At 46.6% G+C, this 25,444-nt stretch overlaps 2 protein-coding genes across 3 annotated transcripts in view; one reads left to right on the top strand and one right to left on the bottom strand.

The window, feature by feature from the left end:
* Positions 1 to 7,886, top strand: part of LOC140393782 (ataxin-7-like protein 1) — a 58,952-nt gene extending 51,066 nt beyond the window's left edge. For both annotated transcript variants that reach the window (XM_072480197.1, XM_072480196.1), the window contains exons 10-11: positions 100 to 940; positions 4,175 to 7,886. In XM_072480197.1, the coding sequence (XP_072336298.1) occupies positions 100 to 940; positions 4,175 to 4,192 (859 nt within the window). In that variant the 3' untranslated portion in view covers positions 4,193 to 7,886. The remainder of the gene's footprint in view (positions 1 to 99; positions 941 to 4,174) is intronic.
* A 9,571-nt stretch (positions 7,887 to 17,457) lies between these two features.
* Positions 17,458 to 25,444, bottom strand: part of LOC140393781 (amphoterin-induced protein 1-like) — a 112,948-nt gene continuing 104,961 nt past the window's right edge. Inside the window, exon 2 of the mRNA XM_072480195.1 lies at positions 17,458 to 18,018. The gene's annotated coding sequence lies outside the window, so the exon portion shown is untranslated. The remainder of the gene's footprint in view (positions 18,019 to 25,444) is intronic.

The following is a 25,444-nucleotide window of genomic DNA, read 5'->3' as shown; positions in this document are numbered from 1 at the left end:
TCCTCCAGTCTCTGAGATAAGCATGTCAACACTGAGCCACAGTTATGCCTTGTTGCATAAGGAGAAATCTAAATTCATATTTTTTTGTGTTCCACACAGGAAGATTCCTCCAGCTACAGACCAGCAGAGAACTCCACTCTCTGTTCCACCTCCCGCCCCCTCACCGCTTTCTATCCGGTCTGCGTCATCTCTTTCAGCAACTTCATCTTCGCCTTCTTGCATGGCCACGGAACTGAAGCAAGCACCCTCGCCCGCCAGCCTTCCTGAAGCTCGAGCACCTACGGACCCTTCTGCCTGCTGCTGTCCACTCCCTCTACCAACCCCTCCAGCCCCATCCTCTTCTCCCTCCTCAGGCAGAACACCCTGGGCGAAGACCAGTCGGGCATCCGGATTCCACCAAGAACTCCGTCCCACTGGCGAGACATCACCGAGCAAACGGAAGAAACCAACGACCTCCTCCTCTGATCCACTCCCTTCCTCTGAGCCCCCCTTCAAAAGAAACTGCGTATTGAGTCTGGACAGGATAATTGCCCCCCTTCCTGGTGGGACAGCCTCCCGCTCTCCCCACTCAAATACCTCCTCGCATAATGCTAACAACGGACTCAATGCCCACGGATCCAAAGCAGGACGCTCAGGACAAACTGGAATTCTGGGCCTTTCAGGGAACTCCCTCAAAGGGACTGGTAGGACGGTGGAACACTTTGATCCCAAGAGGGATGCCCGCCTCTGTGAGGCACGGCGGTTGGGGGCTCAGAATCCTTCACCCCCACCACCGACCGCCAGCCCTCCCGCACGAACCGAGGGCAGGAAACGGAAGAATGCAGCCTCCTGTTCAAAACCCACTAAAATAGTCAAGACCCCCGAAGTCAACTGTGTTCAGAGAAAGAGAGAAGAGAGCCTGGCAACAACTCGACCTCATAGCAACTCTCACACGCACAAGGTAGGGAAAACACAGCTGTACTGCAGACACCGGGGTAATGTGCTACATGGCTCAGAACTCCAAGTGGAAATTTGAATCTCCGAGCTAGCTGCTGTTAGGCGTGGTGCTGGCATGGCCGCCGTCACTGCCTTTAACCTGCTTGGGTGAGGAATGAGCAAAGATATTCAGCATTCCCACTTTTATTTTTGCCTGTCCAGTCATCTGCCTCCCCTCCTCGCCCTGCTGGCCTGTGTGGGTGTACACAGGTGGAGGTTGTTGAGCGCAGTCACTCTCAGCCCAGAGCGAACCATTGGCATATTGTTATATTCCCACCGCTTTAGTCAGAAGGCGAAGTGTTCCTACCCCATTCCGGACAATCCCAGTGACCGGAGCCTGTAAGTACTGGGCTGATATTGACTGTCCAATTTCACACTCGGTGGTGTCAATAGAAGTAGAGTGTGATAGTCTTAGATCACACACTTTGAACCTGAAATCTACCGCAGAGTATTTTCGAACAGCAAGAAGTTAGGAACCGTGAAGGATCAGAGAGATTTAGGGGTCTATGCACAGTAGTAACTAAAGTCTATTGGACGGGTAGAAAAATAATTCAGAGGGCTAATGGAATGTTTATCACAAGATGGCTAGAATACGAAGGGGTGGAAGATTTACTCTGTTGAGACCCCAGCTGGAATAACTGCATTCAGTTCTGGGCCCCACACCTCAGGAAGGATATTTTGGCCTTGGAGGCAGCAGTGAGCATTTCTCTAGAATGGCACTGGAGTTTAAAGGGTTAAATTATTTGGATACATTAGTTAGAGTTGTAAACGGGTCTTGTGCTGCAATGGGTAGCTCCCCTGCCTCTGAGTCAGAAGCTCTGGATTCAAGATCCATCCCAGGATTTGAAGGCCAAGGAAGGTGCGTCTATAACGTGGTCAAACAGGTTGAGTTTGTCAACCAACACACCAATGGCTGACGGTATAAGTGGGATAGACGCGTGGTCAGCCAGGTTTAATGTGCAGTGGCACACTTCAACCTATCGGTCTCTGGTGACAGACTAGCGATCTGTTCCAGGAATTCCTGGCTATGTGGTTAGCACAGCTACCTCACATCTCCAGGGACCAGGGTTCAATTGGGTGACTGTCTGTGGAGTTTCTCCCCTTGTCTGTGTGGGTTTCCTCCGGGTGCTCCGGTTTCCTCCCACAGTACAAAGATGTGCAGGTTAGATGGATTGGCCATGATAAATTGTCCCTTACTGCACCACTAGGTGTGGGAAGAGAATAGAGAGAGAGGCTTGTATACTCACGAATATAGAAGTTTAAGGGATGATCCAATTGAGTGATTTAAGATGATTGAAGAATTTGATAGGTGGATAGAGAAAAATTATTTCCTCTTGTGAGGGAATCCAGAACAAAGGAGCAAAATTTTACAAGTAGAGTCAAGACGCTCAGGCATCTGGAGTCTGATGGGTGTGCGCTCTTTCCCCACCTAACCTGCATATCTTTGGATACTTAAGGGGCAACTTAGCGCTGCCAATATACCTAACCTGCACACCTTTGGACTGTGGGAGGAAATCCGAGCATAGAATCATAGAATTTACAGTTCAAAAGGAGGCCATTTGGTCCATAGAGTCTGCACCGGCCCTTGGAAAGAGTACTCACGCCTCTACCCTATCCCCGTAACCAAATAACCCGACCTAACCTTTTTGGATACTAAGGGGCAATTTAATATGGTCAATCCACCTAACCTGCACATCTTTGGACTGTGGGAGGAAACCCACACAGACACGGGGACAATGTACATACTCCACACAGACAGTCCCCCAAGGCCAGAATTGAACCCAGATTCCTGACGCTGTGAGGCAGCAGTGCTAACCACTGTCCCGCCCCTTTGCGACTTGAGTTAGGACTTATCCTTGGACACAACACAAACAAACTGGCTAGGTTAACATGAGAAATGGATGCTGGATGAATGACGTCCGGCGACAGTATGTGTGCAACCGATATCGCAGGGAGAGTCCGCGCTATCAAGAGAAGACTAAAAAAGTGGACCAAAAAATGAACCCAGTTTGTGTGCCTGTTTGAAAACCTTGATCATCTTGCACCCATCGTGGCTGCCTTTAAATGTTTCCGTCCACTGTAAAAGCGTTAACATACAACTTGAGACTGTTTAAACAAAAGTATTCTTTATTTAATTATAGAGCAACAGAAGTATGTAATGTGAGTAGCTTAAAATTTAGTGCAATGTGATCCCGCTCACTGTAAGAGCAGATTCCAGTGGGAACTGTGCATTTTGTCTATTCATCTTTTCAATCGTGGGATCTGAGCATCACTGGCAAGGCCAGCATTTACAGTCCATACCTAACTGCCCTTGAGCAGATGGTAGTGAGCCGCTGCCTTTAACAGCCGCAGTCTGTGACACGCAGGTACACCCACATTGCCGTTCGGGAGGGAGTTCCAGGATACTGACCAGTGAAGAAACAGCTGATATATTTCCCAGTCAGGGTGATGTGTGAGTTGGAGGTGATGTTGCTGTCATGAGATGACTGACCATGTTTGGAACTCCTCTCCCTTGGAAGGAAAACATTTTGTATGGGCGGCACGGTAGCACAAGTGGCTAGCACTGTGGCTTCACAGCTCTAGGGTCCCAGGTTTGATTCCCGACTTGGGTCACTGTCTGTGTGGAGTCTGCCCTTGTGTTCCCACTGAATCAGAGACTCTCTACTAATGTGATCTCCTTTCTCCACATCTGAAGACTGTTCTGTTTATGTCGGCTGTGGTTCAGTGGATAGCCAGGGCCAACCGCTTGCGTCTAATTTTGATGATCACGGATTCAGGTCCCAATCCAGCAACTTTGACCACACGATCTCGGCCGATACTCCTCCTGCAGTACTGTGGGAGTGCTGGCCAGTCAAAGGTTCCAAATTTCAGATGAGACATTAAACAGGTTCCCTCCCGCCTACCCCCTCAGTGGACTCAAATGACCCCATGGCAATGTCCCAAAGAGGAGCTGGGGTACTGGGCCAATATTATCCCTCAACAAACATCACTTAGGGAGATTACTAGGTTATTTCATTGCTGTTTGTGGTAACCTGCTGTGTGCAAATTGGCAGCTGTGCTTCCTACAGTACAGGAGTAAATACACTTCACTCGCCTTATAGTGCTCTGAATGGCCGCAGGTTGTGAAAGGCGCTACAAAAATGGAAAATCTGAGTCAGTTTGCTTAGTGAACATTAATCTCTCTCTGTGTTTTCCCCAGGCAAAAGTGCGCCCATGAGAGTGAGCCTGGCCGTCAGGCGGAGAAATGGAATCTGGAATTTTCCCTCCATCAGTTGCCACCTCCAGCCCTTCTTTCACACAATGGACACAGTTGAAGTTGCTGAGACCTCAGTTGTACCACAGGCTGTTTATGCACAAATCAAAGCAGGCACTCGCACTAGCCGCCTTATTTGGTATGAAGTACTTTGTAGAGCTCCATGTCTGTAGCAGGAGTCACTGTGCTCATTATTCGTTTACTTTATTTGTCCCCTGCTTCTGATCTCTGCTCTGAGACACCGTCTTGGTTTCTTGACATGGCAGCCTCGCTCTGCACCAAAATGAAAGGGGCAGTTTACAAGCGTGTGCAAAATCACAGGTGAGACACACACCGAATGATCTTTGCCTCTAAGGCAGTGGAGAAATTCAGGGAGTCTTTCCACCATGTCTTCGATCTGTGCTCTCAGCAGGCGGAAAGTCTCTTCACGGCATTGTGCCTTTCCTGCACCCCATTCTCTCCTAAAGGCACTGGCTCAAAATGGGATTCAGTCCCACAGGTGCTGGACGCCCGCTGGGTACCTTTCCCTAGAGCCATTCTTTTCAAAGTATTTTACCGCCATGTTCACGAGCAGGAACCCGCCCACTGTCCAGTGAACTGAGGGCCATCACTCTATCCCTCTCACTACCCTAATGGCCACATTGGGTGTTGTCCATTACCCATACTGAGCAGTCTGGGAGAAGGAGGAAGGTTAAGGGAGATTGACGATGGCTTCACCGGCTTGAAGTTCTTACCAAATTAATGATCACAAAAACCCGAATGATTCAATCACAAACCTAAAGGTGCAGTGAAAGATGACTCTTCCACAGGAGCTGGAGATGAATGGGCTGGTTTTTTTCTCAAACATCAAGGAGAACCAGTGATGTCACAATTTCCTGGAATGCGGGTCAGGCAAAGGGGGCAGATTGGTAAAATTGCCTCTGTAATTGCAACTGTTCCAGACTGAGATAGAACACACCAAGACAAGGAATGGTTTGATTTCTGGTAACTTGATAATCCATTGTATTTCCCCTTTAACCCTAGTTGCAAATAATACCTCGGCTTGCCTCTCTGCCACCTGGAGATGGAACGAGTATCGGTGACCCCTGGTATTTGTGTAATATCTGGAAGCATATTGGCATTTCATTAACTTTCTGCCCATTCCTCCCTCGCTCCAGCTTGCTCCCTCCTGAAGTTGCTAACTCTGCTGTGTACCCTCCCCACCCAAGTATCAGGTAGCATCGCCCTCTGGTCCTTTATCAAAGTGCATTACCTAAGATTGTGGATTGGCACTTGTGGTCTGTGTGGCTCAGTACTAGATCAGGCTACACACAAACTGTCGAAGTATTGGATGAGCAGTTTGAAATAGCATTCTGCTCTCTCACTGATCCTGACAGATGGAAGCCAAGCTAAATTCACATTTTTTGCGATAAAAGCAACTCTGCCAATGGCCTACACCCAATTGCATACCATTCCTTTAGTGACCATTGGCAAGAACTGGAGCCTGACCCATCAGGAAATAAAGGACAAATTTACGATGCCCACTGCAGAATTATTCAGCATATGGAGTATGTTACAAAAGCAAAGCAGTTTTAAATAGCAGACTGCAGACGTTCGCAAGTGGTGAGTCTGTATTTAAAGAAAGGAACACTTTGCAAGTCTCACAAAGCTTTCAGACTCTGTGAGCAGATTCCTGGAGTGTTCAAAGTCTGACAAGCTCGCTGTGAGACCCAGGACTTCAATCAAACTTTCTTTTGTTTTTTTCCAACTAAACTATTCTCAAACTAAACTATTTCGTACTCCAAGATAAGCTGATCAGAAGTTTCATACAGTTTGCTGGTGCTCAAAGCTCCTATTTAGGAACAGAAAAGGTTCAACAAATTTTTAATTTCATTCAGTTATTTCAGTATTTATGTTTCTGCTCTACCAGTTTTATCAGCCTTTTTGAGAATTGAGTGACTTTGTTTTTAATTTCTTCATAAAATGTTTTCATGTATTACTATATATATTTTTTTAAGTTCTGTATTTTTTTATACATATGATTTTTCTATACGTTTCTCAGTCAGTGCTGTGAACCAGTAATCGAGAGTGTGCTGAGCTGACAAGCTCTTCTGATAGTGATTTTATTTTTTTCCCTGGAAAATATTTGAAATCTTGAGTTAAAAAGGAAAAAGATTAACTGCACAATGTTGTTGTTCTCTCTGTCAGTGGCTGAAAGGATCAAGTCCCAGATACACACAGAAATCTCTATGTTACATTCAGTCACCTGAACTGAGAGGGCAGGTTTTGCTGCAATGGGTTCGTTTCTGAGGCCTCAAACTGGAAGTTTGTGCCCAGTTTGGTCCAGCTCTGGGGGACACTCAGTCAGGATCAGTTTAAGCTATTACAGCCCACGGCAAATTTGACTCTGCTGACTTGGGAATGAGACTGCAGCAACACAGGCCACTTAGCCCATTGTGTCTGTGCCAGCTCTGTGAAGGACCTCTTCCGTTCGACCCTCTACCCTTTTCCTGTAGCCTCAACCGTTTCCCTTTTCAACTATATATCCAACAGGAGATGAACTCGGACACCTAGTGAAATCAGGTGCCAATCTAATTACATCAGCTTCCCACCTGGCAGGGTGAGTTCAAGTTACTCCCAACCTATAATTTTGGCCATTGTAGATTTTTACGTGCTTTTATGGGATATTTAATGTTGGAAAATGGAAAAATCTGTGCAAAATCAAGGCTTAGCCAAGATTCCACTGCCTCCAATCCTGCACCAGGTCCTGTTCACTCACTACCCTGACATCGGCAGCCTCCACAGGCTCCTTGACCTTGTTTATGAATTCCTCCCAATTCCCACCCCTGGCTTTGCATCCTTCCTAAATCCCAATTAACACACCTTGGTCCTTGGATTCTGACCCTGACTGCATTTATTCCTCCCATCCCTGTGCTGCTGCTGCTCCTCTGTGTGGAACTGTCTTCCCTATACTCCGCACCCTTCCCTCTACATGCTGCATCCTTCACCGTCTTTAATTGACTCCATAAAATCTATCCAGTTGTGCTTTCAGTCATTGCCCCAGTTGTCCAACATTTCTCTGTGAAGCATCTTAGTACCAGTACCTTGAGAACAATGTATAAATGAGTAGAATTAGGTTTCCTCTGCACTGCCCAGATGAGCTCGCCCTCATGCACCAGTGTGACATTTTTCCATGTCCCACACTAGCTATGCTTTGTTCTCTCCCATTCAAATCATCAATTTAGTTGTAATTATTACTAAATCAAGAGAAATTTTAGGCTGAGCATTTACCAGCAGACACTGATTCAGGCTGCCCCAACATCAATTTAGACACAGCTCTTATCAGTTAGCAAGTCGAGGAATGTTTCAACCCATCAGTCTGGTCTGGAATGGAACCCAGCTCCCTGAGATAAAAGGACAACTCTTGAATAACTGTGAACCAGCCTCGTCTGTGTCCTGCTAACCTTACAGCAAACATATCGCTCTTGAAATCCGAGTCCCCACCTGCCTTAAACAGCCAATTCAGTGGAGCATTAAAGATGACCCTCAATATACAGATGCGAGTGAATGACTGAGACAGATCCATGGGAATGTAAGGTACTGAACGATAGTGTCAGACATGGAGATCAAAATGCCAAGATGTGTAAATTAAAAGTTTGTAATAGTTGTGTCTTGATAATTATGCAAATATCTTTTGTATTTGAACTAGTATTGACACATTGTCTATAATATTTTACAATTTGAACTGGTCAAGTATATATCTATAAATACAGATAAATACATATATATCGTGACCTAATGTTATAAATGCCAGATGTATACCATTAAAGGTATTGGAGAGATACCTTGACAACTGTTGAAAGATAGTGAGTTGTCAGAATGCATACCATTGCGCTGTCAGTAGTCATGTAGTTTATTGTACAGATCAAAGCAACAAAATATGAATCAGGTTTTGAATTTTGTTTCAATTTTACAGGGGGAGGGGGGCTGCTGAGACGTTGGCATAAGGATTGCAAAAACTTCAGACAAGGTTCTATCCAGTCCATTCAGGTCTGACTTACTGCATGGGACACCCCAAAGCTAACCCCAGATTGATATAAATCATGGTGAAATGTCCAAGTGGGGAGGGAGGGGAGGAATAGGTGTGATGTTAATCCTGTGCGAGAGATCTCACCTGCTTTCACATGACCATTCAATAACAAGTTTCCAACGTGCAAAATGAGACTGTTGCCAATTTGCACCGGAGATGCCAATAATGTTGCTCTTTTTAACTGGATACTGATATGACAGTTATTAATGATGATATTGCTTTTCAGAGTCGCCAGGTATCAAATGATACCATCACAAAGTTTTACCGGATATCGATCAAGACCAAACAACCAGTTAGTTAGTTCAAGTTCAATGATAGTTTATTTACACACAAGAATTACTTCGACATGGGCAGCACGGTGGCACAGTGGTTAGCATTGCTGCCTGCGGTGCTGAGGACCCGGGTTCAAATCCCAGCCCTGGGTCACTATCCGTGTGGAGTTTGGACATTCTCACCGTGTCCACAACCCAAAAGATGTGCAGGGTAGGGGGATTGGCCACGCTACAATTGTCCGTAATTGGAAAAAATAATTGGGTACTCTAAATTTATTTTTTTAAATTACTTTGACATGCAACATAAAACACTACAAGCTAAATTACACTGAACACTACAAGCTAAATTACACCTAACACTACAACAACCTGTATTAACTTCAGGCACCGGCTTTATGCAGAGGAACAAGGCCTTTGTTCGAATCTTGAGTGGCTGGGTCTGGAGAAGTGACTTTGTTTCTGCTGGGCTCATCCGTCTGGTAGCGATCATTGGTCTTGAACTTGCTTCTGATCGTGGTGCTGCAGTTGGTATCAGGCCAAGAGAGTGCCGGTGCGCCGGGGCCAAAAGAGACTGAACACATGGCAGTGTCTCTTTTTATCCTTCGGGGGGTTAGCACTCTTTTGGGCGGTCCTTAGCTTTTGACCCAATTATTCGGCAGGCATCGATTACTGCCTTTGATTTTAGCCAATAAAAGGGCGGGTGCCTTGAAGGCGGGGCGTGTCCTGAGCGGTCATTGATGTTGGCTGTTTGGGCTTCTTGGGTGAAGGGAGTGGCTCCGATGTGTCTATCTGTATCTGATACCTGAGTACAAGTCTTTTGTTCTGGGGGAATGGGCCATTAGAGTGCAAATCGGCTGGGGGTTTTGATAGTGTCTGGTTACCTAGTGGCAAATATACACTTAAGCTCTGAGTTCGTCTGGATCCTGCATTGGCCATATTCCCGTGATTCTTTGCAAGTGGCCATACTTCCCTTGTAAGTGGCCATGTTTCCCTTTGTGAGTGGCTATCCCAGATGGCTACATCCCGTCCTTTTGATCCCAAACGTGAAGCGTGGTGGATCACACTATTGGTCCTTCATCCGTCTTTGGTGTGCCGGTTACCCTTGGTCAAGGACAGGTTCTACACTACTCTGTCCTATGTTTTTGGAGCATTTACCTAGGTTTTTAATACATCACACATTCATAAATTCTAAGGGGCCACTATAAACATTTAATCATACATTTAACTTATTTACACAAGGGAACCTCTAACTGTCATTACCTAAGCTACACTCATGCTGCTGGCAAATATCAAACGGAACTTATAATACAGTACAAAAATTTTAAACAACAGCATCATCACATTTCTACTTAAGTCATTACACTCATAGAAAAATACGATCTTTATTTCGTCAGAAAAAAGGTTTAAAAGGTTTGTGGGGTTTGGTGGATTCCAAGGAAAGGGGCTCGGAGTGTATATATCGGGGAGCGGGAGGCTCTCCTTCGCTATTTGCGGAGTCTAAGTGTCTGAACGACACTGCAGAGTATTGCTTTTACCAAAAGGGCTTCTACTGTATAGGAGAGGGAATACCACTTTACAATGTTTTCGTACCGTGTTTATTTTCATGTGAGGTGTGGTGTCCGGGCTAGGGGTCTCATTTTGTATGGTCATGTCCGGGGCTGGTGTGGGTAGAAGGGCTGTCAAAGCACGCAACTGTAGGGATCAAACGATAATCATAATGGAGGTCATCAGTTCTGTCTTCAACTTCTTGTCTTTTTGTTCTTCGTTCTTCGTATATTCCTGGGGATGCAAGCATAATATCTGTTATTACCCTTGGTTAATATCTAGTTTTGTTTGTCTTTCTCTTCTGAACTTCAATTACCCATTAGAATCGTCACCATGTGTGACTCCCTCATTTTTTTTTTGAAATAACCATTTTGGAGATCAGGGGCGAAATTCTCCCCCAACGGCGCGATGTCCGCCGACTGGCGCCCAAAATGGCGCCAATCAGATGGGCATCGTGCCGCCCCAAAGGTGCGGAATGCTCCGCATCTTTGGGGGCCGAGCCCCGACATTGAGGGGCTAGGCCGACGCCGGAGGGATTTCCGCCCCGCCAGCTGGCGGAATTGGCGTTTGTTGCCCCGCCAGCTGGCGCGGAAATGACATTCGGGGCGGCGCATGCGCGGGAGCGTCAGCGGCCACTGACAGTTTCCCGCGCATGCTCAGTGGGGAGAGTCACTTCCGCCTCCGCCATGGTGGAGGCCGTGGCGGAGGCGGAAGGGAAAGAGTGCCCCCACGGCATAGGCCCGCCCGCGGATCGGTGGGCCCCGATCGCGGGCCAGGCCACTGTGGGGGCACCCCCGGGGTCAGATCGCCCCGCGCCCCCCCCAGGACCCCGGAGCCCGCCCACGCCCCCTTGTCCCGCCGGTAAATACCTACTTTAATTTACGCCGGCAGGACAGGCAATTTCTTGGCGGGACTTCAGCCCATCCGGGCCGGAGAATTGAGCGGGGGGGCCCGCCAACCGGCGAGGCCCGATTCCCGCCCCCGCCCAATCTCCGGTACCGGAGACTTGGGCGGGTGCGGGATTCACGGCGGCCAAAGGCCATTCTTCGACCCGCTGGGGGGTCGGAGAATGACGCCCAAGACATCCGAGAAAAACAAAATATATATTCTGTTAAAAGTGCAAGGAATCTCGCAGCTTGTGGTCGATGCGTATAGCAGCAAATTTTGTTACAACCAAGTGTGTTGAACATGTAAATAGCAGTTGGGGTAGCGACTAAAGAGTCACTGAAAGTAAAGAGTTGAGTGCAGAGACTGTGACAAAAAGCATTCTTTAAACCACACGTAAAAGGAACAGATAAGGGGAAACAAAGACCTGCCAAGGACAGTAAGGAGTGTAAAGAACTTTTCGAAATTACTCGCAATGACGGGAACATGGGGTGCGTGTGAGCCGCGGCAGGGCAAGAATGGGTGGACTTCCTGTGGTAGGGCGGTGATCAATGCCGTTACTCCACAACCCGAGCTTGGCTGACCGAATACATAGGGGGTCCTCAGGCAGGGCGGGGATTAGTGCTGTTACTCCACTGCCTGGGTGACCTTACACGAGCAGAAAGAATTTGGAACATATGGACTCCGACAATGTGCAGAAGGGTAATCATGACTGCATCAAGAAATTTAGTAAATGGGCGACATTAATTAAAACATGTGAGACCGGAAGAATAAACTATCAAGAAATTCCATGTCGAAGTGACATTAACTCAAACCATGTAAGATCAGAAAGAAAGCGGGCAGGCTCCATCGGAAAATAGGACATCGTAAATCTCAGTCGGTTCCTTTTTCTCATCATCTGGACTCCTCAGGATTCAGTATCAAAAAGCGTCGCGAAAGGGTTACTGTAACGGGAGTCAGACTCTGAGTCACCACCATCTCCCGGTTGCCAAACTTGTGTCTGGTGTTTTCGTGCAGTGGCTGCGTGGGCCGTTATGGGATCCGAATCGTCATTCCTTATCAATCATAATGAGTTATCGAGGTGCCAATGGGGAATTCTTTGGTCATGAGGGGCGGTAGCTGCAAAAGGCAAATTTCTCTCATCGGGCGGTGGCGGTGACTCTGGCTGTGACAATGAAAGGGGGTATAGGGGGCCAAACATGTCTTGGTCGTGGTTCCAGGGGCTGGAGCCTGGGCGGTTGTGCCATTGGTCATTGATTTCCAATAAGTCTGGAATGCCCTCGCTGGCGTCTGAATCAAGTTCAAGGTGGAAAGTCGTTCCTGTGGGCGGGGACACGGTCGGGTCTGTGGACGTGCTGTCCTGGCTGGGGGTGGGTCGGGCTAGGTTGTCAGTGGGTGGGGCGTACTCGTCTGCCATTGCCAGGGAGACGTGTGAGTGGCTGCATTGGGTTCCATAAACTTTAAGCTTGTTAATATGGAACCAACCTGATTTTCCATTAGGGTACGTTATTTTGTATACAGAGGAGCTCACTTTATCTGGGGGTCCTGCAAATTTAGGGGAGAGGAACGAACATGGGTTGTATAGGGAAACCATTACTTGCTGACTGACTGTGTACTCTACTGGGTGGACTGTTTTATCAAAGCAGGCCTTACTCTGCTTTTTCCTAGCGCCTAGTCGGACAGCTGCATCGAGCTGGGCTGCTTTAATATTTTCCGTGACCTGTTGGACTGCTTTTTCGTGGGTGAGGGTGGTGACTGTGGGGCTGGCCAAATCAAGTTCTAATAAATATTCAGTTCCTTTCATGGGTCGTCCGGTCATGAGTGTGTGGGGGGGTGAATCCTGTGGAACTTGATACTGTGTTCCTAATAAACATAAGGGCGAATGGGAGAACCGTGTCCCATGTGGTGTGTTGTTGCATCATTTTCCTAATAGTAGCTTTCAGGGTCCGATTCATATATTCCACAATGCCGCTGGATTGTGGGTGATAAGCAATATGGAACTTCTGTTTTATGCCGAAAATTGTCAGGACATTCTGCATAACTCTGCCTCTAAAATGAGAACCTTGGTCCGATTCAATACTGCAGGGGAGTCCCCAGCGTGTAAATATCTGCTGCGTTAAAATCTTGGCTGTTGCCTTAGCTGTGTTTGTCCTGGAGGGAAATGCTTCCACCCATTTTGTGAAGGTGTCGATCACTACCAACACATATTTAAAACCATTTCTGCAGGGGGGAGGGGGGGGGGGGGGGGCGATCAATATAATCAAGCTGTAAATTCGTCCATGGGCCATTAACAGGTTGGGTGTGCCTTAACTGACCTTTCCTAGAGTATCTTTCTGGATTATTTTGTGCGCAAATTAAACAATTTTCAATATAATGCGTGATGTCTGCTTTTAAATCGTGCCACCAGCACAAAGGACTTAAGTGGGCAATGGTGGTTTCTATCCCCTGATGTCTGTGTCCATCGTGAAATTGGCAAATTATCTGGTTCCTGTCCTGGGTGGGGACCACATAAATTCCATTCTTTAAAATTATTCCATCCTGTACCGTCAGTGTGTCCTTGAATTTGTCGTAGGGGGCTGGGAAGGTACCATCTAAAATTCATCTCAGAGTGTCGTCTGCCTTTTGGGCTTGGGCTAAATCTTCGATATTTGCCTGTGAGACCTGGACGGCGTGTATCGGCTCACTCTTGATGAGTTCATCGATGGCATCCGTGTGCTGAGGAAGCCATTCCCATGGGACGTTCTTTTTAAGGAGCTCGGAAAGTGGGACTGCCTTTGTGGCAAAACCATCTATATGGTTCCTACAATACCCAAGTAATCGTAAAAATGACCGGAGTGCAGTGACAATGTGTGGCAAGGGCAATTTAACTATCGATTCAATCCATTTCTGTTCTATCTCTCTTTTTCCAATGTGATAATGGTGCCTAAGTAAATGACCTTTTCTTTTAGGATCTGGGCTTTTTTCAGGTTAACTTTACATCCAATTGAGTGTAGGAGACCTAGTAATTCGGAAAGAAGCTTAACGCGCTCTTCCCTTGTGTCAGTTTGTAGGAGCAAGTCGTCCACATACTGAATGAGGCATTCAGGTCGAGAAAATTTGGATAGTCCGTTTGCCAATTGTCGGTGAAAAATGGAGGGGGAGTTGTGGAAACCTTGCGGAAGGCATGTCCATGTATATTGCTGTCCTTGGAATGTGAAGGCGAATTTGTATTGGCAATTCTTATCTAAAGGATTGGACCAAAAGCCATTGCTAATGTCCAGTACCCTGCTTTAGCATTGTTTCGGGACTCGTGGCAACGGTGGGGGCTGCTAATGGAGTTACTTTATTGCGTTCTCTGTAATCTATGGTTAGTCTCCATGAACCGTCTGGTTTTCTTATGGGCCAAATTGGGGCATTGTTTGTTGAGGCTACGGGCCGAATTACGCCTTGATCTAGCAAGCTTTGTCTTTTGCAATTTTGCCCTCGGCTTGCTGTGGGAAACCGTATTGCTTCTGGGGCTTGGGATCGGACCTGTAATGGTGACTGTTCCTGGAATTTTTCCGGAATCGTGCTTGTGCTGGGCAATGGATGTTTTATGACTTCTTAGGTCCTCTCTAATCGTCTTATCTTTGGTAATTGCTTGTGGGTCAAACCAATAATCTCCCACTGAGCATATTCTGTTTTCGTAGTCTCCTACTGTGAGTGCGGCGGGGGTTCTTGCTGTTCTGTCCATTTTCCAAACACACTTATTCACGGGGTCAAAGGAAAGGTTGTGTGAGCTCATAAAGTCGATTCCTAAAATGTGCTCTGCTGTTTGGGGCAAATCCACTAAAACAACGGAGTGCTTAGTATTTATGTTTCTGAGTTGAATATCCCTGATAATGTATTCCTGCTGTACATGTCCTGTAAATCCACTAAGAGTGATGGTGTCTGTGGTGGGCCATTTGTCACACTGAAACATTGTGGAGGAGTTTAAAGTGGTGCGGGACCATCCTGTGTCCCAAAGAAACTGTACTGGATGTCTCTGGACTGTGCCTGTGACTACTGGTCTGCCTGATTTGTCCCAGAGTGTGTCGCAGACCCAAGTTGGGGAGTCTGAACACCGTCAATCTGTGCTATTGGTCGCTGTGTTATCTGATCGGGCGCTAATGCTATGTATGGGCCTAACATTGTTCTTTGGTGGGGCGTTCGAGTGCTGGTTCAGGGGGGCGTTGCATTCGCGGGGGTAATGTCCCTGCTGTCCACAATTCTAGCATCCTCGTGGTGCCTGTGCTCTGGGGTGCTGTCCTTCATTTCTACCCTCATTTACCCATGAAATGAAATGAAAATCGCTTATTGTCACAAGTCGGCTTCAATGAAGTTACTGTGAAAAGCCCCTAGTCGCCACATTCCGGCGCCTGTTCGGGGAGGCTGGTACGGGAATCGAACCGTGCTGCTGGCCTGCCTTGGTCTGCTAAACCAGCCCATGCGGGCTGCTGCCTTGGTCTGCTAAACCAGCCCATGCGGGCTGCTGATGTGTCCTTACTGGGTTCATATTGGCTTCTGCCTTCTGACCTGCCTTTCTATGTAGGGATTGTTCCCAAGCTCTGGAGAGTCTCTTTAAAACCCACACTTCATTACGTGTAGCTTTATGACCTGCTTCTGTGGAGTGGGAGACTAAAGTGCAGGCCCATTTGGTTGTGTTGTCATTATCTAAGCGTGCGCGGACTAAATCCCCAAAGACCGCTTTAAAGTGTATCCAAAGGCGTCCTGCGAATGCAGTCGGATGCTCTCCCTTTTGTCTACAATGGTTTAGACCTTCTACGGCTCTCCTCTCTTGTAACCAATTGCGTCTAAAATAGCTGTCTTCATCTCTTGGAGGCTTCCTCCTACATTCTGTGGATCTGGTAATGCTGAGCTAACGGATGGGTCAAGGCTCATTACTATAAGCTTCACTCCCTCCGGTTCGTCCAGACCGTACATAACTGTCTGTTGTCTTACTCGCTCAAAGAAATGATGTGGGTCTGCTGTGGGTTGGAATGGTTCTATTTTGTCGCACGCTTCTGTCAATTGTGTGATGGTTAGTGGGGTGGTGAACACGAAATCAGGCTCATTGTCAATCGGTGACTTGCGCTGCATGGTGACTGGATTCATGGGGTTGTGTGCTGCCTATGCAGTCGGTCGTGCGGGTGCTTTCCTTTTTGGGGCCTGGGTGGCTCTATTTTGATTTTTGGTATCTTCTACATATCTATGGGCAGTTTCATTGACTTCCTGCCAATCGGGGCCATTTTCCTAATCTAAATTCAGTCCAAAAGTGTCTCTGTATCCGTTGTGCATTGAGAGCAGTGACTGTAACCTGGCTATTTGTCGCCTACATTTGGCGTGATCTACTGAACTCTGCCTTTGTTCCGTTGTGGAACTATGGAGTGCTCGTAAAGCTGCCTTCAAATCTGCGCATTGTTTCTTTAACTGTTCTACCTGTTGTTCCGTCTCTTCTCTTACCAAAACTGCGCGTTGTGTTATCTTGGTAGGCCTTATCGTATTGTGTCTGAAAAGCTGCTTAGATGAACTATACAAGATTGGTGTGTCCGCTTGACATCAGCCATCTTCTTGTCTTTAGCTGCTCTCGGAGTTGCTCATTAACTTTCTTACATTCACTAAAATCTCCCTCCTCCTCTTTCTCTACAAGCTGTCTGCGGCGCGTCATCACGACCTCCTCTGTGCCTCGCAATTGTGCCAGACAGGACACGATTGCCATCTTTTCCTACACACTTTTCCTGCATTCTTTTTATGTATCTCGGTTAGGTTATCCCCCCAGGTTTATCTTATACTACCTGGACCTGACTCTTCATTCGAACAAAACTCGGACCAGAGGGGCCATCCTTTCCCCTTCAAGTAGTTTCTCAATTCCTCTTCCCATATGGGGCACTGCTCTGCTCTACTGGTCGCTCCGACCTCAGGTTCCTGCGGATTCATTAGGATTTCCATTGCCTTTGCTGCCATTGCTACTAGTATCTCTTTTCCTCTACCGTAAATTTGGGACAGTGGGGAATAGGGCAGCGATTCGAACAGCGGGTATGGCCTAAGCTATTTTCCGGTTCACAATATGCCCGATAGTTTTACACAACAAAATCTAATGAGTTTACCTTATATCCCTGTTAGTATGCATGCAAGTTAATACACACATCCAAATCTTGGTGATTTGATTGATATGGGCATTACACTTGTGGTTTCTTTCACTTTTCCCAATTGGATTTCTACTTCAACGTTTTGTGGGTTCTCTCGGCGTGACAAAATCACTTCTAGGTCGAGTCCCGTCAGATGTTACTAATTCGCACCGGAGACGCCAATAATGTTGCTCTTTTTAACTGGATACTGATATGACAGTTATTAATGATGATATTGCTTTTCAGAGTCGCCAGGTATCAAATGATACCACCGCAAGGTTTTACCGGATATCGATCAAAGACCAAACAACCAGTTAGTTAGTTCAAGTTCAATGATAGTTTATTTATACACAAGAATTACTTTGACATGCAACATAAAACATAACAAGCTAAATTACACCTAACACTACAACAACCTGTACTTAACTTCAGGCACCCGGCTTTATGCAGAGGAACGAGGCCGTTGGGATCTTGCGTGGCTGGGTCTGGAGAAGTGACTTCGTTTCTGCTGGGCTCATCCGTCTGGTAGCAATCGTTGGTCTTGATCTTGCTTCTGGTCGTGGTGCTGCAATTGTTATCAGGCGTAGGCCGGGCCAAGAGAGTGCCGGTGTGCCGGGGCCAAAAGAGACTGAACACATGGCAGTGTCTCTTTTTAATAGCGATTTTCACTGAAAACAAATAGTTGAAGACCGGATCAAATCACGCTGTAATGTCCTCTTTATCGGAATAGTCTGTCAGCACTTTGAGGTGGGTATGCTCTCACGCAGCTATTGTGTTGGGCTGGGGAATAGAGAAGTAGGAAATCTCAGTCTTCGCGTTGCAGCTTTCTCAAAGTTCAGGTGTCAGCCAACCTTGGCAATGAACTTGTGTTGCATGAAGCCAAGAGGAGAAAACCTGGAAGACAAACATAACATAAGAAATTAGAGTTGGTGATTTGGTCTCAAGACTGCTCTACCATTCAATAAGGTCATAACCAATCTTCTACCTCAGCTACAACTTTCAGTTCTATTTCCATATCCCTTAATTTCCTTTGCATCCATCTCTTGCTTGAATATATTTAAGGATTGGGCATCCACAGTGCTCTTGAGTAGGGAATTCCAAACATTCACACCATTTTTTGAGTGAAGAAATTTCTCACCTCAATCCAAAATGGCTGACCCCTATGATCCTGTGGTTCCAGATTGCCCCGCCGGGGAAAACGTTTTCTCAGCATCTACCCCTTCAACCCCTTTAAGAATTTTATGTTTCAATTAGATGACCCCCTCATTCTTCTATCTCAAAGAAATATCAAGGCCTAATCTACTCAATGTTTCCTGGTAGAAGAATCCCTCATCCCAGAAACCAGTCAAATGAACATTTGTTGCATTCCCTCTCTGTCAAGTATGTCATTCCTTAAGTAAGGAGGTCAAAATTGTGCACAGTATTTAAGGTATAGTTGTAGCAATGCTCCAAACAGTTGCGTTAAGACTTATTTACCCTTGTACTCCAATCAGGTGAGCTGAATTAATTTTAAACCAGCTTCTTGAGGCTAATTTTGAATGATCTACAGGGAGCAGGTTTTATACTCAGCAGGACTGATTCAAATTGCACCCCCCCCCCCTCCCAAAATCAATCTCTTCCCGACTGAAGGTGTTGACTCCTGCGTTTTGGAGTACAGTTGCAGAGTGACCAACTACACTAAGACTGAGCCTAAATGTGAGTGTTTGGTAGGTTGTTCGACCATGGAAGGCATCATAGCCAACCTTAATTGTATCCTTGGAATAAAGTCCCAGTACATGTGCTTTCCGGGAACTGTCAGTGGGTTGAAATCATGGATGGAAATCCAGGCTGATTTTGCCCTTAGGATGCTGAATGTTAACAAACCTCCGCTGCTCCTTCTCCAGTTGGGATAAATCACTACTGGAATCCCCAATCTACTCTTCGTTAATATCCCCTCTATTGAGTGCTGTCTGTTCATAGGAATACACTGTATTTTAAAGGGGAAACATTCTGAACAACCTGCATTGTACTTTCCAGGTTGGTGCTCGTCTGCGGACATGGCTTGCAGGGAATGTTAGTCTCAATAACTTCTCCTCCCCCCCCCCCCCCCCCCCAAATCTGTCTGTCTTCCAACCTGCAGACTCAATATCCCATTCATCATTGGATTTCTGCCAGTTTATGCTTCCTCCCCAATTCCCCACAGTGTTGGAAAAAGTTTGCTTTGAATGATTACTCTATGACCAATATTTATGGGATTTTTTTATATTGACTTTAGACCTCAGTGTTCTTTGGTTCATAAGCAAATAAATGTATAATTTATAACAGCCAAACAGATGGATTGAATACAGTTTTTTGTTGTTTATCTCTGTTTGGTGAACAATTTGGATATTTTTTTTAAATAAAGTTTTATTAGAATTTTTTAAGTGTCCTGTCTAATATTAACTTATGAATACACAGCTTGGTGTGAGGAGAGAGAGTATTCAAATCTATAGTATTCACACCTGAGAAATGTCACAATGCACCTCACATGGACTTTCTGAAGTGCAGTAACTGTTATAGAGGCAAACATGGGGGCAAGTTGAGGCAGGTATCCTGCAGAGGGGCGACGCTGATCGGCTGTTGCGGGGAGTGAATTGTGGAAAGCTGCTGTCGGGTGAGTTTCTCGAACTAATATATTTCAGACAGTGGCTAAACCCGAGACACTACACAGGTAGTGTCTCCCACCCATCCTCCTCGAACCAAAAAAAAAAAGACTGTGGTAGTTGGCGAGGTAAGCTTTTCTTTCCTTTTCCTCTCTCCACCACCTCTAACCTGTGGGGAGTTTGAAAATCAGGTGAGCTTTATTTTTCTCTCTAATTGTAAAGTGGATAAATGGAAGGGATGGCAGAGAGGGCAGTGCAATGTTCCTCCTGCAGGATGTTCGAGGTGAGGGACACCGTCAGTGGCCCTGCTGAGTTCACCTGCGGGAAGTGCACCCATCTCCAACTCCTCAAAGACCCTGTTAGGGAACTGGAGCTGGATGAACTGAGGATCATTTGGGAGGCAGAGTCGGTTATAGATAGTAGCTACAGGGATGTAGTTACTCCTAAGAATGAAGGTAGCTGGGTGACATTTAATAGGAGGGGGAAGAAGCAGACAATGCAGGGATCCCCTGCAGTTCCTCTCAATAACAGGTATACCGTTTTGGATACTGTTGGGGGGGGGGGGATGACCTACCAGAGGTAAGCCACGGTGACCAGGTCTCTGGCACTGAGTCTGTCCCTGTGGCTCCGAAGGGAAGGGGGGAGAGCAGGAGAGCATTAGTTATTGGAGACTCTATAGTTAGAGGTACAGATAGGCGATTCTGTGGCAACGATAGAGGCTCACGGTTGGTGTGTTGCCTCCCGGTCCGTGACGTCTCTGATCGTGTTTTCAGGGGAGGGGTAGCAGCCACAAGTCGTGGTACACATCAGTACCAATGACATAGGTAGGAAAAGGGACATGGATATAAAACAAGAATTCAGGGAACTAGGGCGGAAGCTGAGAGCCAGGACAGACTCTGTTGTCATCTCTGGTTTGCTGCCAGTGCCACATGCTAGCAAGGTGAGGAACAGGGGGAGAGTGCAGTTAAACACGTGGCTACAGGGATGGTGTAGGAGGGAGGGTTTCAGTTACTTGGATAATTGGAGCACATTCTGGGGAAGGTGGGACCTGTACAACCAGGACGGGTTACACCTGAACCAGAGGGGTACCAATATCCTGTGAGGGAAATTTGCTACATCTCTTCGGTGGGGGGGGGGTTTAAACTAATTTGGCAGGGGGATGGGAAACTGATTTGTAGTCCAGGAGATAGCGTTGCTGGAGTTCAGGAAGTTGAGGGCGGTGCAGTACTGAGGAAGGTACCAAGGTCACAAGAGTGGACCTGCAGGCATGAAGGTGGTTTGAAGTGTGTCTGCTTCAATGCGAGGCGCTTCAGGAATAAGGTTGGTGAGCTTGAAGCATGGATTGGTACCTGGGACTACGATGTTGTGGCCATTACGGAGACGTGGATAGAACAGGGGCAGGAATTGTTGTTGGAGGTTCCGGGGTTTAGATGTTTCAGTAAGATTAGAGAAGGTGGTAAAAGGTGGAGGAGTAGCATTGTTAATCGAGGATAGTATAATAGCTGCAGAAAGGCAGTTTGAGGAGGATCTGTCCACTGAGGTTGTGTGGGCTGAAGTTAGAAATAGGAAAGGAGCGGTCACTTTGTTAGGAGTTTTCTATAGGCCCCCAAGCAGTAACAGAGATGTGGAGGAAAAGATTGCAATGCAGATTTTGGATAGGTGCGGTTTTCACAGGGTAGTTGTCATGGGTGACTTCTAACTTTCCAAATATTGATTGGAACCACTATAATTCGAATCGTTTGGATGGGGCTGTTTTTATCCAGTGTGTGCAGGAGGGTTTCCTCACACAAATATGTGGATAGACCGACAAGAGGCGGGGCCACATTGGATTTGGTACTGGGTAATGAACCGGGCCAAGTGTTAGACGGTGACTTTCACTATAGCAATGGAGAGGGATAGGAACATACGCAAGGGCAAGGTTTATAACTGGGGGAAGGGTAATTACGATGCGATTAGGCAAGAATTGGGGAGCATAAGATGGAAACAGGAACTGTCAGGGATAGGCACAATTGAGGTGTGGAGCTTGTTCAAGGAGCAAATACTGCGTGTCCTTGATATGTATGTCCCTGTCAGGCAGGGAGGAAATGGTCGAGTGAGGGAACCATGGTTTACAAAAGAGGTTGAATGTCTTGTGAAGAGGAAGAAGGGGGCTTATGTAAGGATGAGAAAACAAGGTTCAGTTAGGGCACTTGAGGGATACAAGATAGCTAGGAAGGAGCTCTAGAAAGGGCTTAGGAGAGCTAGGAGGGGGCATGAGAAGTCCTTGGCGGGTAGGATCAAGGAAAACCCCAAGGCTTTTTACACTTATGTGAGGAATAAAAGAATGACCAAGGTGAAGTTAGGGCCGGTCAAGGACAGTAGTGGGAACGTGTGCATGGAGTCTGAAGATATCACGGTAGCATTGTGGATAGCACAATTGCTTCACAGCTCCAGGGTCCCAGGTTCGATTCTGGCTTGGGTCACTGTCTGTGCGGAGTCTGCACATCCTCCTCGTGTGTGCGTGGGTTTCCTCCGGGTGCTCCGGTTTCCTCCCACAGTCCAAAGATGTGCAGGTTAGGTGGATTGGCCATGATAAAATTGCCCTTAGTGTCCAAAATTGCCCTTAGTGTTGGGTGGAGTTACTGGGTTATGGGGATAGGGTGGAGGTGTTGACCTTGGGTAGGGTGCTCTTTCCAAGAGCCGGTGCAGACTCGATGGGCCGAATGGCCTCCTCCTGCACTGTAAATTCTATGAATCTATGATATAGGAGAGGCCCAAAATGAATACTGTTCTTCAGTGTTCACAAAGGAGAGGGGACATGTTGTTGAGGAGGATAATGCGATACAGGCTGGTAGGCTGGAGGAGGTAGATATTCGGAAGGAAGATGTGTTAGAAATTTTGAGAAGCCTGAGGATATGGGCAGCACAGTAGCATTGTGGATAGCACAATTGCTTCACAGCTCCAGTGTCCCAGGTTCAATTCCGGCTTGGGTCACTGTCTGTGCGGAGTCTGCACATCCTCCTCGTGTGTGCGTGGGTTTCCTCTGGGTGCTCCGGTTTCCTCCCACAGTCCAAAGATGTGCAGGAGGTGGATTGGCCATGATAAATTGCCCTTAGTGTCCAAAATTGCCCTTAGTGTTGGGTGGAGTTACTGGGCTATGGGGATAGGGTGTGGAGGTGTTGACCTTGGGTAGGGTGCTCTTTCCAAGAGCCGATGCAGACTTGATGGGCCGAATGGCCTCCTTCTGCACTGTAAATTCTATGATAGATAAGTCCCCTGGGCCTGATGGGATATATCCTAGGATTCTTTGGGAGGCGAGGGATGAGATTGCAGAGCCTTTGGCTTTGATCTTTTTGTCCTCACTGTCTACAGGAATAGTGCCAGAAGACTGGAGAGAGGCGAATGTTGTCCACTTGTTCAAGAAAGGGAATATGTATAACCCTGGGAATTATAGGCCGGTTAGTCTCACTTCGGTCATAGGTAAATTATTGGAAAAGGTCCTGAGGGATAGGATTTATGATCATTTGGAAAGATACAGCTTAATCCAGGATAGTCAGCACGGATTTGTGAGGGGTAAGTCTTGCCTCACAAGTTTGATTGTATTCTTTGAGGAGGCAACTAAGTACATAGATGAAGGTAGAGCAGTTGATGTCGTATACATGGATTTTAGTAAGACGTTTGATAAGGTGCCCCATGGTTGGCTCATGCAGAAAGTAAGGAGGCATGGCATAGAGGGAAATTTGGCCGATTGGATCAGTAACTGGCTATCACATAGAAGACAGAGGGTGGTGGTAGATGGTAAATTTTCATCCTGGAGCCCAGTCACCAGCGGTGTACCACAGGGATCAGTGCTGGGTCCTCTGCTATTTGTGATTTTTATCAATGACTTGGATGATGGAGTTGAAAGTTGGGTTAGTAAATTTGCTGATGACACCAAGGTTGGTGGAGTAGTGGATAATGTGGAGGGCTGTTGTAGGCTGCAAAGAGACATTGATAGGATGCAGAGCTGGGCAGATGGAGTTTAACCCTGATAAGTGTGAGGTGATTCATTTTGGTAGGACAAATTTGAATGCGGATTACAGGGTTAACGGCAGGGTTCTGAAGAATGTGGAGGAGCAGAGAGATCTCGGAGTTCATGTCCATAGACCTCTGAAAGTTGCCACCCAAGTGGATAGAGCGTGAAGAAAGCCTATAGTGTGTTAGCATTTATTAACAGTTTATTGGAGGCAAGACTTATCCCTCACAAATCCGTGCTGACTATCCTGGATTAAGCTGTATCTTTCCAAATGATCATAAATCCTATCCCTCAGGACCCTTTCCAATAATTGAGTTTAAGAGCCGTGAGGTTATGCTGCAACTGTACAAGACCTTGGTTAGACCACATTTGGAATATTGTGTGCAGTTCTGGTCACCTCATTATAAGAAGGATGTGGAAACATTGGAAAGGGTGCAAAGGAGATTAACCAGGATGCTGCCTGGATTGGAGGGTAGGTCTTATGAGGAAAGGTTGAGGGAGCTTGGGCTTTTCTCATTGGAGCGAAGGAGGATGAGAGGTGACTTAATTGAGGTGTATAAGATGATGAGAGGGATAGAGTGGACGTTCAGCGACCTTTTCCTCGGGTGGATGTAGCTGTTACAAGGGGGCATAACTATAAGGTTCATGGTGGAAGATATAGGAGGGATGTCAGAGGTAGGTTCTTTACTCAGAGAGTGGTTGGGGCGTGGAACGCACTCCCAGCTATGGTAGTGGAGTCGGACACTTTAGGAACTTTCAAGCGGTTATTGGATAGGCATATGGAGTGCACTAGAATGATTGGGAGTAGCTTGATTTGATCTTAGTTTCAGACTAGTTTGGCACAACATCGTGGGCTGAAGGGCCTGTACTGTGCTGAACAGTTCTGTGTTCTATGGCCGTCAGTTTGCACACAGCAAGGGTCACATGAACAACAATGAGGTGAATAATGAATTTGTTTATGGTGGTGTGGGATGTGGTGAGGAATACTCTCCCAGGGCACCACCAGAACACCCCACTCTTCGAAAAGTGCTTTAGAATTTTTACACCTGCATCAGTAAGAACAGGCCAGTCTGACCTCAGTCTAACAAGCTCACCTGAAAGCCAGTACCTCCAATACATTGCATCACTTCCTCAGTACTGTACCAAAATAACAGAATCTATAATTGACAGGGGTGTGGGGAGAGCAACACTTGGAGGAAAATGAAAAACGTAAATATTTTAATTTGTATAGTGCCTTTGAAGGCTACCCACAACAAGATCCCACAGTGATGCGACCATGACCAAATAATTAGTTTTAGTGATATTGGTTGTGAATTGAGCATTGATCAGGATAGAACTCCTTTACCCTTTGAATAGTGCAATTTAGAGCTTTGGTTTCATGAATAATGAATTTGTTTTTGGGGGTGTGGGGTGTGGGAGGAATGTTCTCCCAAGACAGCACCACCGACACTGTGGCATTCTACTGCTCTGGGACTGTCAGCTTATATATTGTGCATTTTGGTTTCTGGTGTGAAAGAATGTAAAATTTGGGTAAGGGTATTGAGGTGGCTGGTGATAAAATACAGATTGGTTATCTGCTGACCAGGTTCAGTGAGCGGAGTAACCTATTCCTGTTCCAAAGCAAACTACTGAGAATCTGCAATGAAAACGTAATGCTGGAAATACTCAGCAGTTCAGAAAGCATCTGTGGAGAGAGAAATAGTTC

Source organism: Scyliorhinus torazame, chromosome 17 (genome assembly GCF_047496885.1).
Source record: "Scyliorhinus torazame isolate Kashiwa2021f chromosome 17, sScyTor2.1, whole genome shotgun sequence".
Taxonomy (NCBI): Eukaryota; Metazoa; Chordata; class Chondrichthyes; order Carcharhiniformes; family Scyliorhinidae; genus Scyliorhinus; species Scyliorhinus torazame.
This window is presented reverse-complemented; position numbering and strand designations above follow the sequence as displayed.